Below are 14,031 nucleotides of genomic sequence, written 5' to 3'. Positions count from 1 at the left end.
CTTTTCCTTCCTTCCTTTCTTTTCCTTCCTTCCTCCCTCCCTCCCTCCCTCCTTCCTTTCTCATTGTTTCTCTTCACTGGCAGTAGCTTTTAGCTGAATTAAACAGCATGAGGATCTGGAAATGGCACAAGTAGCCACCTATCTTTGTAGCTGTGGTGAAACAGTGATGTTAATTCTTAGCTGTCTTCCAGTATGATTTTCTACCATATATGCTGGAGGGTTCTTCAGTATTAGCTGCGAGAAGAACCTCACATTACCAAAAACCTGACATCTTGTGGAGAGAAAACAGTTTCTAAAATCCATGTTTCAAGGTTTTACAAGATGGAAACAGTCTTTTAAAATACACTAGCAGTGATGACAGGTAGCTGTTTTGAGTTTTATTCAGAAATTCTTCATCTTTGCGGAGTTGTCAGATTTTGGGCAAAAATTTGATGTCAGTCTATTTGTGATTATACTAAACAGTAGTGAGGGTTGGTATCCAGCACGGTAACAGGCAAGTATGTAGGCATGCCAGAAATTTGCAAGAGGGGCTCTGAACACACAGGTTGGCAAGTACTGCCAAACGTTACAAAAGCAGCAGAAGGGAACAGTTTGCAAGGGGAACTCAGCCTCTTGGCTGACCAGCTAAACCATGACAAATGGTTCTGTATTAATAGTATGTTCAGCTTCCATTAGGGGAGATGTCATCACAGTACCCGAAGTTTATAGCTGGAAGGAAACTGTGCTGCTCCTCCCTCCTCCTCCTCCTCCTCCTCCATAAATGATGCTCCTTGATCTTCCCTAAATTTTTCAGTCACTTCACAAGTAAATGTTGCTCATGTGCCATGGTCATTTGCTCCAGGGAGGAGATCTTTTTGATGCTATTACTTCCACCAACAAATACACAGAGCGGGATGCCAGTGGGATGCTTTACAATCTGGCCAGTGCCATCAAGTATCTTCACAGCTTGAACATTGTTCATAGGGATATCAAGCCTGAGAATCTGCTGGTAAGTGAAAATTCAGCTTTTGGTATTGTTCTTGCTAACTTGGGAATGCATGAGAGAGTGTCTGGGCTTCTCCCTCCTTCCCCCCCCCCCTTCAGGTTTATTTCAGTCTTCTAAGTCATTGGTCTTTTAATTTTAACCTTAGCATTGTAAAGCTCCATCTAAGAATAACAGCTATCACAAAAAGTGCAGTAACATCAGATGCTATGTGTAGTCTGCTCCCTGGGACACAGGGACAGAATTGTTTCRGTGGCCACTAGAAGTGATCTTTTGTTGTGCTGCAACATAATTCCAGGCTTCTCATAAACATAAAGGTGTTATGTCCCCTAATAGACCAATCTGTACCTCTGCAGTGCAGCACAGTTCCCTAAGTAATTAGCAGCAGTTCAATTTTACAAACAGAGTGGATGTAAGCAACGGACCCTTACCATGCAGTGTGTCAGGGCAGAACCAGGAAGAGATCTTTAGAGTCCTTCCTGTCCCTGCTGCATCTCCCAAATAATCCTATAGCACTTTCTATTAAGACACTTTTCTTGATAGACAGCTTAAATCTTCCCTTTCCTGATTGAATCTGTATGAGTCCCAACCAATGAAGACAATGAAAAAGATCCTCTGACAGTGAGTCCTTCTTCTGGGGCTTTTGCACCCTTGAATGCAGCCATTGTGTTCTCCAGCTGAGAGTTTTGTTTCTTCCGAGAAATTAGTGTCTCCTAATTATTTCACTGCTCTCTGAGTTTTCCCTAATTTGCTGACATGTTCTATTATCAATATGTACCAGTTACTGCATGTTCTGCAACCATACAACAGTATTTAAGATATCTAGAATATCAGTTCTGTGTGCTGTCTGCCATCACTTAGCACATTTAGTACTGCTTGACATTGAAGAGGTGTTACAGGAAAGTTGACTCAAGCAGATCTTAATGAACTTCCAGGGAACGCAATTTTTACGATTGAGATCTCTCTAGTGACAGCTGCCCGTACGGTTCTGGGTGAGAAAGCAGCCATTGGCCTGGTTTTCCAGAAACTACTAAAAACATGTTGGGTAGAACACTCATTAGACACCAACCACTCATGTCCTATAGCAGACTTAATGCTAGCGTTCATAGGTGGCTGCATGCATAAGTTATAGCAGTCACGTCAGGATTCATTAATGGTGTGACTTGGGAAGTGCAGAACTGTCTCAGGGGGAAGGCTTACCCTGCTTTTGTCTTGAAATGTCCCTAAATTCCTAAAGTCTGAAAGTAGTAGAAGCAGCTTTTGGGGGAAGGGAGGAAGGTGAGGGTAGTGGGGAGAAGGTTAAATTTACCTACCCACCCATCTGTGGTAATACTCACTGGCCTACATGTACAATCACATTGTTTTGCATTGTAGCCGAACTGTTTCCAAGTGATTTTTCCAGTGTAGTGCACAAGTAAAAGTCATATATTACTGCTGATACTAAGCAATGAATATACAGGACTGTACTGCTTGCAGTGTCCCAACTTTCGAAAGCCAGTATTTGATTCACAAATTATACTCATCCTCTAAGGTTTATCAAGTCTTTGCCAAAAGTGAACACTGTTTTAGGAGAGTGGTTTTGAACCAGCCTTACCTGAGTTCTGATCCTGTCTCTGACACTGACTGCTTCTGGCCTTAGGTGTCTCTTGACCTTTCTACTTCAGTCATCCTATCTGCTAAATGTGATGGTTGTTCCTTATGTTACAAGATGGCAATTAGGATTATTTTCCTGGCATTTATAAAACACTTATACAATATTGTAGGGCCTTAGCCTTTCTATTGCCAAGGGCGTTCTGCTTGCAATACAGTAGCCTGCCTTTTGCTGGCTGCTCTGGGACCCTTTGCCTAAGCTGTCATGGCACTATTTTTCCCTTGTTCGCATGCTGTTGTTTCCATGCTGCTGCTGTCAGGGCCTTGCACCTGCAAAGCCCAGCAGTGCTGTTAGAGAACGTTCTCCTGCAAAGCGATTGCCACTGGYGAGAGAATCAGCCCTTCCCCCTACCCTTTTCCTACCCCTTGGTCGTAGTGTTTGGGTTACAGGAGGAGAGCCAATACCAGGCCCGCACAAAGCTTAACAACCGACCAGCGTGCAGCACCCGTCCCGATCAACGCGTGCCCCCGTCAGTGCTCACAGCCTCCCCAGCGGGAACAACCACCAGGCAGCCTGAGCGGGGCCTGACAAAACCTATACAGTCACGACGGGAAAGGTATGGGGGCCAGAGGGACACCTGCTGCACAGGGGACACCCAGGGGAGGATGCCCCTCTGGGGCCTTCCCATCACATCTCTTCCCGGCAGGCCATGGGAGAGCTTTCCCTTTCCCTTTTCTCTCTCTCTTGCTTTTGTTTTTACTTTTCCCCAAAAGTAACTTTCTCTGTTAGACCTGATGCACACCATCAGCCACAGACCCTGCTGAAAAACCTTCATGCGTCTGAACATATCTCAACATCCTTTGTGAAACAACAGTCATTCCTGGGAGTGCTTAAATATTCCTTATTATCTTCAAGACTTGCAAAGTCCACCTAACAGCCAACTGGCCAAGAGTTTAGGGTATGCTGAATATCTGTGATGTTTTACCAGCACACACATTTTCTGTTCTCTAGAGAGTGTTTTCCATGCTTTAATTGGAACATTTTTCATAATTGCTGCTATTTAGCACATTTATTTTGTCAAGTCATGGGATGTCTTTATAGCCATATAATAAACCCTAGAGAACAACTTCTCTGACTGTTGCCATCTGCAGTGATCACAAGAGCAGTTTAGAAAATACTGACAGTCTTTATAGTAATATAGGATACATATGGCAGCACACAATTATGTATGGCTGCATTCAATTAGTGTTGTACAATTACACAGTTTTATTGCTTAGTTAAAACAGTGAAAGCACTACAGAGTGGGTAATTTGCACTAATCCCCATTTCTTTAATTGCCCTTCAGTATTTAAATTTAGTAGAACATATATAGTGTTTGTTCTGAATAACATGAGCATTAAATTATCTTTCACATTCCTTGACTGGCAAGTAATATACCACAGCTTCACATTGGACTCCTTTTTATAACAGAGTGAGGAAGAGTTACTTTCTTCAGCTTTACAAGTCAACTGAAGTAGTTTTCCAAGGAAAGGAATCCCTGGAAACAGATGGGGCAAAATACTAGAAAATGCAGAGTACCAAATAATCTTCATTAGCAAATATTGCCAAATGAGCCTTTTTCATAATTAATTTCTTGGATGTATAAGTCATACAAGGCCTGCTAAAGGAGGAAATTTATAAACATTCACAAGGTTACCACAATTCAAAGAAGGCTTTATAAAAAATAACTGCATAAAATAGAATATGAGATGCTAATTAGACTGGTTTCAGCTCCTGATGTCTAAGTGAACACTTTTACATTTTTCAGCAAGTGAATATTTAAAGTCTCTAGTCTCTAGTCTTTAATTAAAAATGTTGTTGAAATTAGATTTATTACTGCCATTTCAGAGAGCACTTTCTTTAGTTTCAGGAACCAGATGTATTTAACAATCTGTGTTTTTAATAAAACCATAATTGCTTTTTTTCCAGTGCTTTTCTATAAGCCTATCTTTTTTTTGGCTTAGTAGCAGAGAATGTGAATCTATATCAAATTGCTGGTCCTCTTAAAGATCCAGTTGTATCATTAAAAACAAACACCATAAGGAAAGAAGAAGAATTTTGCGAATCCTGAATGTCTGCTCATAACTCTAGCACCTGATAGCAGTGTTTCAGAAGGACTGAAAGGGGTTTCTTTCCCTCTCTAGACACGGCTAGCATTAACAAAGGAGAATTGTTGTTTTTTCTATATAATATAGCTAATTATTATGAGTTATTGAAGATCTGTAGCGAACAGTGGGGAGAGACTTCTAGATTTCATTTTTGCTGCAAGTGAACTGTTAAAGGGACTGTTAAAGGGATGGTAGAATTTATTGCATTTTGGTAAGAAAAAATCTAGGATTTCTCCTTGCAAACAGCTGTAGTTAAGTGTGATTTCTGCTATAGGAGTGGCCATTCAGGATAGGTCTTAAGCACGATTTGCTTTTTTATTGTGAAGTATGATTTCTTCTTTTTTTGCCAGGTAATTGCTGTCATGGTATCACTGATGGTGAGCCAGACTGCATGCAGCTTTGGATTGATTGCAAAGAACTAATGTGATACATACACACTTTAAGATGCCCTTCTGTAGGCTGTTTCAATTTTTTAAGGTGCCATTTTGAAAAAAAGCATTAAATCGCATCATAAACAATTTCAAAATGGGAAGCAAGAACCCAAACCGACGGTTGCTTTAAAGAAAGACTCATGCTCTAATATTTAATTTAGATAAATTTTGCTCTTTTACTTTAAGCATTTTTAATATATTTTCAGTGTTTGCAGGTTTGGGCTCTTTCTTTTGCATTGGCCCAGCTTTTAAAATTGTGGGGATTTTTACTGGGTTTTCTAGCTTTTTCTTGTGACTATATCTTAATCTCCCTTTGCACCCATAAAAAGAAAACAAAAAGATCACGTTGCTGGTGTACAGACCATGTTTTCGAATAGGATTTGCGAGTGTGCAGTGTTGCAGCCCAGCCTACATCCACTGATGGTGTTGAAAACATACCACTAAGATACTGGTGTTTAACAGTCCTTCAAGGAGAGGACAGTGTTTCTAGGTGAAATATTCTAGGTAGGTTTGCATCTTGTCACTTCAATACACAGAGAAGTAGATTCTACTGTTACTATCAGTAGAGTTACTGATGAAGTTGAGAAGAAGTTGAAATTGCTGTGTAGGCATTCAAGCTCTGTGTAAATAAAAAAAAAGAAAAAAAAGCCCACACTGAGAACTGGCTGTCAGTGGGGAGTTAACCTAGGAACTGCATTGCTGGAAGGTCAGACCTTTGCTTCTGGGTTTTAACTTTTATCAAGAAGAAATATCTATGATGTCCTTTGTTAACCAGGTAGCAAGATAAGACATCAGTCTACATTCCCAGTCACATTGGGTACATTTAAGGGAAGTTGTCCTGGTCGTGAAATTTCAAAACATGCTTCTCTGTATGTTGTAGGTAAGGGGGAGAAAGAAGAGTGTAAATTAGAAGCAACATTTCAAGCAGTTAGTAAATGATATAGTAGTTTCCTTGATAGAACTATGTTAAACCTTTGAATTTTATTCTTGATTTAGGTTTATGAACACCAAGATGGAAGCAAATCTCTGAAACTAGGAGACTTTGGCCTAGCAACAATTGTGGATGGACCTCTTTATACTGTTTGTGGGACCCCAACATATGTAGCTCCAGAAATCATTGCTGAAACTGGGTAAATCACTTCTAGTGATGATTCATTGATGTGTACACAGTGGAGCATGTTCTCACCAGTGTGTCAGTTAGGAGTTTTTGCAATTAAGATTTTTATGCTGCCTTCACTTGGGTATAATATAGAATCATGACCCACAGAACAGTTTAGCTGGAAGGGACCTCTGGAGTCTGTCTTGTCCAAACTGGCTCAAAGCAGGGTCAACTTTGGAGTTACATCAGGTTGCTCTGCCAGTTCTTAGCCTCAAAGTAGAAAGCTCTTAGCTTAACCCTGAGATACTAACGAGCCATTTACACATACAATAAAAGTAATTTTAATAGTTCACTTAATTTTATTTCATTATCACACATTGTCCTTTTCTTCTGATTTGTTCTATAGAGTAAATACACACTGGTTTGAGCAACTTGTCTTACCTTKGAAGGCTTTCTGTCAGTAAAGGTCAGAGTCCAATTCAAGATAACAGCACAGTTTCTTCTGTACATCCATACGTTCTGATCTGACATAGTTTTAAGATGTAAATGTTTGTCTTGAATTTGAAAGCAGAATTAGAATAGGTAGAGCACAGAGAAAGTTCGTGTCAGAATATATAAGAAATTATTAGTAATCCTGAAAATGTATTTTCTATTCTTGTACTATAGTTCATATGACTGTGACTTCTCTAACCATATCTCTCACACTTCTAGATACAGCCTGAAGGTGGACATCTGGGCAGCGGGTGTGATTACTTACATCCTTCTCTGTGGTTTTCCTCCGTTCCGTGGGTATGGACTCTGATCTCTTCAACCATCCTTGTTCTGTGAATGGTCCCTGTGCTGCTTCTGTCTTAAGCACAAAGATTCCCACTGGAAAAAGTTCTCTGCTCATAGGGTTTGGTTTTTCCCATGCTCTGTATAGTAATTTACACGCCATAAATGTCTGTGATTTTACTGTGAAATCTCTGTCTCATGTTTGTTTATTTTAGTTTAAACTTCATTGCATTACAAAACAAGAGCCTCGGTTATGGGTTGTGGGTGCCTTTTCCTGATGTTTAAAATACACAGTGAAATAAGCATCTTCTTTCATGGATCAAATACAACATATTTTGTGGTCAGTAAAAAGTAATTAAAATGTAAGCCACTTAATAAGGGTGTTTCAATTTTTATCTTAAAGATCTTTTCTTCTCCTCAAACCAATTGAAAAGTTGTTGTCAGTCCTAAAGACAAACAGGCTACCTCAGAAACAGTGTACCAAATGGTATCCTGGGGTGCATCAGGAAGAGTGTTGCCAGCAGGCTGAAGGAGGTGATTCTCCCCCTCTACTCAGCCCTGGTGAGGCCACATCTGGAGTACTGCATCCAGTTCTGGGCTCCCCAGTACAAGAGGGATGTGGCACTACTGGAGCAAGTCCAGCGAAGGGCTACAAAGATGATTAGGGGACTGGAGCATCTCTCTTATGAGGAAAGGCTGAGAGAGCTGGGCCTGTTTAGCCTGGAGAAGAGAAGGCTGAGAGGAGATCTTATTAACGTGTACAAGTATCTGAAGGGAGGGTGTCAAGAGGATGGAGCCAGACTCTTTTCAGTGGTGCCCAGTGACAGGACGCGAGGCAATGGGCACAAACTGAAACACAGACRSTTCCATCTKAAYRTGAGGAAAWACTTYTTCACTGTGAGGGTGACAGMGCACTGGAACAGGTTGCCCMGAGAGGTKGTGGAGTCTCCTTCTCTGGAGATATTCAAAACACGCCTGGACGCGATCCTGTGCAATGTGCTCTAGGTGACCCTGCTTGAGCAGGGGGGTTGGACTAGATGATCTGCAGAGGTCCCTTCCAACCTCAGCGATTCTGTGAAATGCACTGCATTTTATGATCTCACAATTCATATCTGTGGTTGTGTGCTTGGGGAGAATAAACAGCTTCCAAAAGCATCCTAAGGGATCTCCAATAAAAAGCAATTTCAAGAAGCTTATTAAAACCAGCTCTGAAATAATTCCTATGTGGGTTTTGTTGTTGTTTTTGTTTTCTTTACTTTATAGAAGTGGAGATGACCAAGAAGTGCTTTTTGATCAGATTTTGATGGGACAGGTGGATTTTCCATCTCCATATTGGGACAATGTTTCTGACTCTGCGAAGGTAGGTTTATATAGTTAATACTTGCTTCTGCACTATTATTCACAGTGCAGTATATAATGAACTTTATTCTTCCACAGTGCTCTATTTGACATGTCTCGTAACATCTCCTGCTACACCTGTAAATTCCTCTGGGTCACCAAGTATGTTTTCATTTCATGGATCAATGTCCATCTGTTAGACTCCCAACTGAAATGGACCACCATCTAGGTGGGGGTCTCATGCAGCAGAGACACCAGCAACCCCTCCTGATCAAGAAGAAATTCCAGTAACTTTGCTTGATATACGCTCCTTAGCTTGAAAGCTCCCCAGGACTCTGCTTTGTATGTATTTATGATGAGGACCAGGTTCCAACCTGGAGCCTTTGGGTATTATATAATGATATTATGGGGAGAGTGTTTCCCTATTAATCCCATTAGGTGATATGTCTGTCATTTCTTTCTGGCAAAGATCCAGGCCTAGCGCTGGCTCTAACTCCTTACTGTTGCCAGAGAGGTATGAAATATGGGCTTGCTCTGCCCATGTGGTTCATTGCTTATAGCCTCTTGGCAAATGGCACAGAGTTAGATCTTGAGATGTGCTAAGGCAGATGCAAACACACTTTTCTCAGGCAGATCCTGACAGAGTTAAACATACTTACAAAGTAGATCAAGTTTTTTAACTCTCATTAGTGTACTAGAGCGACAGTTTACCTTGCAGACTTTCTAGGGATTTGGCATTCATTATAATTCATATAGAGAGAGGTAGATAGGTAATATGTGTGTATGTACTTAGAAAGTTGACTTGGTTAGCATATAGATAAATACTTAGTTTCCCTAATACGTGAGTGTTCTTTCAGTTCACTTCTGTAGCCTGTAGGGCAAATTCATGCAAAATTATTTTCCTATTTCTTTCAGTGTGACAGTGTTTAATTAATCACAGAACAATTATGATGTTTTGAACTGGATGTGAGGAAAGAAAATAGCATTCTAAATTCTGAATCTCATTTTTTTGGTGCAGTTATTTCCATCCTTCTTTTACAGAAATGTGTAGACTGATAAGGAATAGGATTTTAATCTGTAAACTGAAGTCAACAAATGGGGTACAGTCACAGAGCTGGAAGAAGTCCTTTAATCCCCTTATTGTTTTCTAGCAGGCTTTATTTTATAGCATCACTAATGAGACCTCCATAGGTCCTTTGCCAGTGGTCTTCTCCTGTGAAACTCCTACTTCTGACTAGTTCATTCTAAAATGTCCGTCTCGAAGCATAGGCCTATTAGTTTAACTTCTTCTCCTTGTTACTAAGAACTATTAACCTCTGTCTTTGGTGATATCCCTTTATTTGCCATCATACTGCCATCTTATTTTCTGTGCACTGCGTTCACTGATGGAATTAGATATTTGTTTATTTACATGCTAGCTGAAAGATATAGGAAGGCAGTACCAGAAGAAATCAAAACAGCAAAAATTATGTTTTTAAGATTTTTAAAAATATCTTCTACATCATTTATACAAGCACTTAAAACACAATTCTAGATTTCCTGGCTTTTTTCCTAGAGAGAATTTAGCTTTTTCTTAATGGGAAGCTAACCTAATTTCATGTGACCATCTGTTTTGTACATTATGTATTGAGTGCTTTTCTCCTAAACAGTGGCTACAGAACTGTAACTCAGAACTGTCTTCTAGCTTTTCAAGGTACCATTAGATACTGATTTAAAAGTTCAGCTTAAAGTTCAGCAGTTTGTAGTTGTTCTTTTTTTTAATAATTTTAATATTTTTCTGCAGTTGGTAGTTCATTCTGTCTTTGAGCACTCTTGTATAATCAGTTGAAGAGCACTTTAATGAATTAAGTTTGTTGATTTGCTTTCTGAAAGTGTTCTTTAAATTTGACCCAGTATTCCATTTCTCAGGAACTCATCACAATGATGCTACAAGTAGATGTAGATCTGCGATTCTCAGCCTTGCAAGTTCTTGAACATCCATGGGTTAATGTAAGTAATTTCAGGCTTGTAGATGCTGATTGTAATTTGGCACTTTTAAGCTCTTCTCTGTCAAGTCTTTCCTATGCCCTTTTGGAGCCAGCACATTCTAAAAATGCTACAGATTTAGCTGGAAATAAACTGAGTTACATGCAGTCTTAGTATATAGTGCATACCTTGGAGTCTTCACTACTTTATGCATGCTCAGCTACATTTTCTCTAAAATATTTTGGGCCAGACTTTCAATACATCTCAACTGCACTTGACAAATTTATACCTTTAAGAATGAGCTTCTGGGTTCAGTAACACATTTTGTTCTCCTAAAATCAAATGACCTCAAAAATCTGACAGTCATGATTAAGAGGTATTGAAATATAGTCCATGGTGTTAAGCCTACTTGATCCAGCATGAAACAGAGAAACCTATAAGATCATATTTTAACTTCTGATGTTGCAATATACATATATTTATGTGCTGCCATATCCATTTAATCTGAGTTACCATGAAATATCTATTTATATATCCCGGCTTATCTCTAAGTGACTGGACATTTGCCATAAAAGTGGTAATCAGTGAGGTGGTATATGGATAACTCTGGCAGAGAATAAAGAGATTTGTCTCTAATTAATGTTGAGACAAGGACACTACTTAATATTAGTTAATTATTTCAGACTACTTAATATGTCTTAAAATATTTGGATGACAAGAGAAAGAAAAATTGGAGAAAATCCAGATTCAAATTCAGAAAGGAAGATTGAGAAAGGAAATACAATTGGGACCAGTGAAGAAAAAAAAAATTAAAGGAGGAAGAAATAATGTTTCATTTTGCACATTGCAAGCTGCAGAATATAATCTTCCCTGGAATACTACTTTGTCCTTCAGATAACAGGTTCCCCTGGCTGCTGTATCCAACAGATTTTTCTCAYGAGAGCACTATTCTAAAAATTTAAATATACAATAATCTCAAAGGATAATCTTTTTTTTAAAAAAAATGTCCTCTGTATAGCCCAGAATAGCAGTGACCTCTAAGTGTTTACAAAGTATACACCTTAGTCCTAGATGCTAACTTATTGCCCCAATTTTTTTTTCTTTCTGTAAATGCTATTATCATGCAGAGCACTTCTGCCATGTACAGAATGCAAGGATCCAGRACAGTGTATGATGAAAATCTTTTTAAGCTGCTGTTCAAGCAGCGGAAGTAGTATTTTTTCCTTGGTGCCAGGTATTGTCCTTGGACACAGTGTTCTGCCACAATTTATAATGACTTTTAGTTACTGAGGCATCTGTTCTTCCTCATAGGAGAAGAGGTGGGTGGAAATTTTTGGAAACTTGGTGAGGCAGAGAGGGAATTTACTGATCAGAAGCCTCAGAGAGGCCAGATCATCCGCTGGTGTCAACCCAAGCACTTCTGCTGAGGTTACTGGAACACCACTGGTTTACACCACAGAAGGATGTGGCCACTGATTTTCCTCTTTTTGTAAAAAATACATTGGAACTGTTAGCCCTCCCCTTTTTTTTCCTTTTTTTTTTTTCCACTTCAGTTACACCATGATATATTTTAGGAAGCCATTTCAGCAAGATGCATTAAGAATAAGAGGTGCTGCTCTTTGTCAGGAGTGTGGTGCTGCCCAGCGCAGGTGACATGAGTGTGACAAAACTCCCTGTCCTGGCTAGTACCTCCTGAAGGGGAGAGAAGGAAGACAGGGCAGGTGGCTAAAATCTTTTAACACTCCAGTGCTTCAGTAAAGGCATGCTTTGGTTACTGAAGCACCCTGTGGAATTTCTCATTTTTATGCAGCAAGTTAAAATGTAGATCCCTGAGCCAGAGCTGTAGGGGCCAAGTATAAATGGATTCAAAAGAGAGTTTGATGCATTTTTGGAGGATGAGTCCATTGATGCCTATTAAATATGGTGGTTTGGATAAAACTTTTGGCTCAGAAAGTTCTGAAACACTTGATTGCCAGAAACTGGAAGATATACCAGGGGAAGTTCAAACTCCACTTGTCTGTTTAAAATGCACTGTTTCATAAATGGTAACTACCATCCTCTGTTGGAAATGGGATATTGTGTTGAATTCACTCTGGTTTAGCTCCGCTGCACTTCTTACAGTCTTACAGACTTAGGAAGTCAAGCAAAGGAGGCAGGAGACCTGCATGGATGAGCAAGGAGCTCCTGGCAAAACTCAACCAGAAGAAGGAAGTATACAGAAAGTGGAAAGGGGGACAGGCCACTTGGGAGGAATATAGGAACGTTGTCAGAGTATGCAGGGATGCGACGAGGAAGGCTAAGGCCCGTTTGGAATTAAATCTGGCAAGAGATGTCAAGGAAAGCAAGAAGGGCTTCTTCAAATACATCAGCAGCAAGAGGAAGACTAGGGAAAATGTGGGCCCTTTGCTGAATGGGGTGGGTGCCCTGGTGACRAAGGATGCAGAGAAGGCAGAGTTACTGAATGCCTTCTTTGCTTCAGTCTTTACTGCTCAGGCCAGCCCTCAGGAACCCCAGATCCTGGAGGCAAGAGAGAAAGTCTGGAGAAAGGAAGACTTTCCCTTGGTGGAGGAGGATCAGGTTAGAGATCATTTAGGCAAACTTGACACCCACAAATCCATGGGACCTGATGGGATGCACCCACGAGTGCTGCGGGAGCTGGCGGATGTCATTGCTAAGCCACTCTCCATCATCTTTGAAAGGTCATGGAGACCAGGAGAGGTGCCTGAAGACTGGAAGAAAGGCGGTGTCACCCCAGTCTTCAAAAAGGGCAAGAAGGAGGACCCAGGGAACTACAGGGCAGTCAGCCTCACTTCCATCCCTGGAAAGGTGATGGAGCAGCTCATGCTGGAGGCCATCTCCAAGCATGTGGAGGACAAGAAAGTGATCAGGAGTAGTCAGCATGGCTTCACCAAGGGGAAATCATGCTTAACCAGTCTGATAGCCTCCTATGATGGAATGACTGGCTGGGTAGATGAGGGGAGAGCAGTGGATGTTGTCTCCCTTGACTTCAGCAAGGCTTTTGACACTGTCTCCCATAACATCCTCATAGGGAAGCTCAGGAAGTGTGGGCTAGATGAGTGGACAGTGAGGTGGATGGAGAACTGGCTGGAAGGCAGAGCTCAGAGGGTTGTGATCAGTGGCACAGAGTCTAGTTGGAGGCCTGTAGCTAGTGGTGTCCCCCAGGGGTACTGGGGTCCAGTCTTGTTCAACTTCTTCATCAATGACCTGGATGAAGGGACAGAGTGCACCCTCAGCAAGTTTGCTGACGATGCAAAACTGGGAGGAGTGGTGATACCCCAGAGGGCTGTGCTGCCATTCAGAGAGACYTGGACAGGCTGGAGAGGTGGGCAGAGAGGAACCTCATGAAGTTCAACAAAGGCAAGTGCAGGGTCCTGCACCTGGGGAGGAATARTCCCATGCACCGGTACAGGTTGGGGACTGACCTGCTGGAAAGCAGCTCTGCGGAGAAGGACCTGGGAGTGCTGGTGGACACCAAGTTAACCACAGGCCAGCAATGTGCCCTTGTGGCCAAGAAGGCCACTGGTATCCTGGGGTGCATSAGGAAGAGTGTTGCYAGCAGGTCGAGGGAGGTGATCCTCCCCCTCTCCTCAGCCCTGGTGAGGCCACATCTGGAGTACTGCGTCCAGTTCTGGGCTCCCCAGTACAAGAGGGATGTGGCACTACTGGAGCAAGTCCAGCGAAGG

The 14,031-nt window shown here is 41.2% G+C and overlaps 1 protein-coding gene across 2 annotated transcripts in view; it reads left to right on the top strand.

Moving 5' to 3' along the window:
* Window positions 1–14,031, top strand: part of DCLK1 (doublecortin like kinase 1) — a 245,684-nt gene that overhangs the window by 210,346 nt on the left and 21,307 nt on the right. For both annotated transcript variants that reach the window (XM_026076067.1, XM_026076068.1), the window contains 5 exons: window positions 842–988; window positions 6,148–6,281; window positions 6,962–7,039; window positions 8,288–8,384; window positions 10,271–10,351. In XM_026076067.1, coding sequence (XP_025931852.1) covers window positions 842–988; window positions 6,148–6,281; window positions 6,962–7,039; window positions 8,288–8,384; window positions 10,271–10,351 — 537 coding nt within the window. The remainder of the gene's footprint in view (window positions 1–841; window positions 989–6,147; window positions 6,282–6,961; window positions 7,040–8,287; window positions 8,385–10,270; window positions 10,352–14,031) is intronic.

Source organism: Apteryx rowi, unplaced genomic scaffold, assembly GCF_003343035.1.
Source record: "Apteryx rowi isolate R43461 unplaced genomic scaffold, aptRow1 scaffold_425, whole genome shotgun sequence".
Taxonomy (NCBI): domain Eukaryota; kingdom Metazoa; phylum Chordata; class Aves; order Apterygiformes; family Apterygidae; genus Apteryx; species Apteryx rowi.
This window is presented reverse-complemented; position numbering and strand designations above follow the sequence as displayed.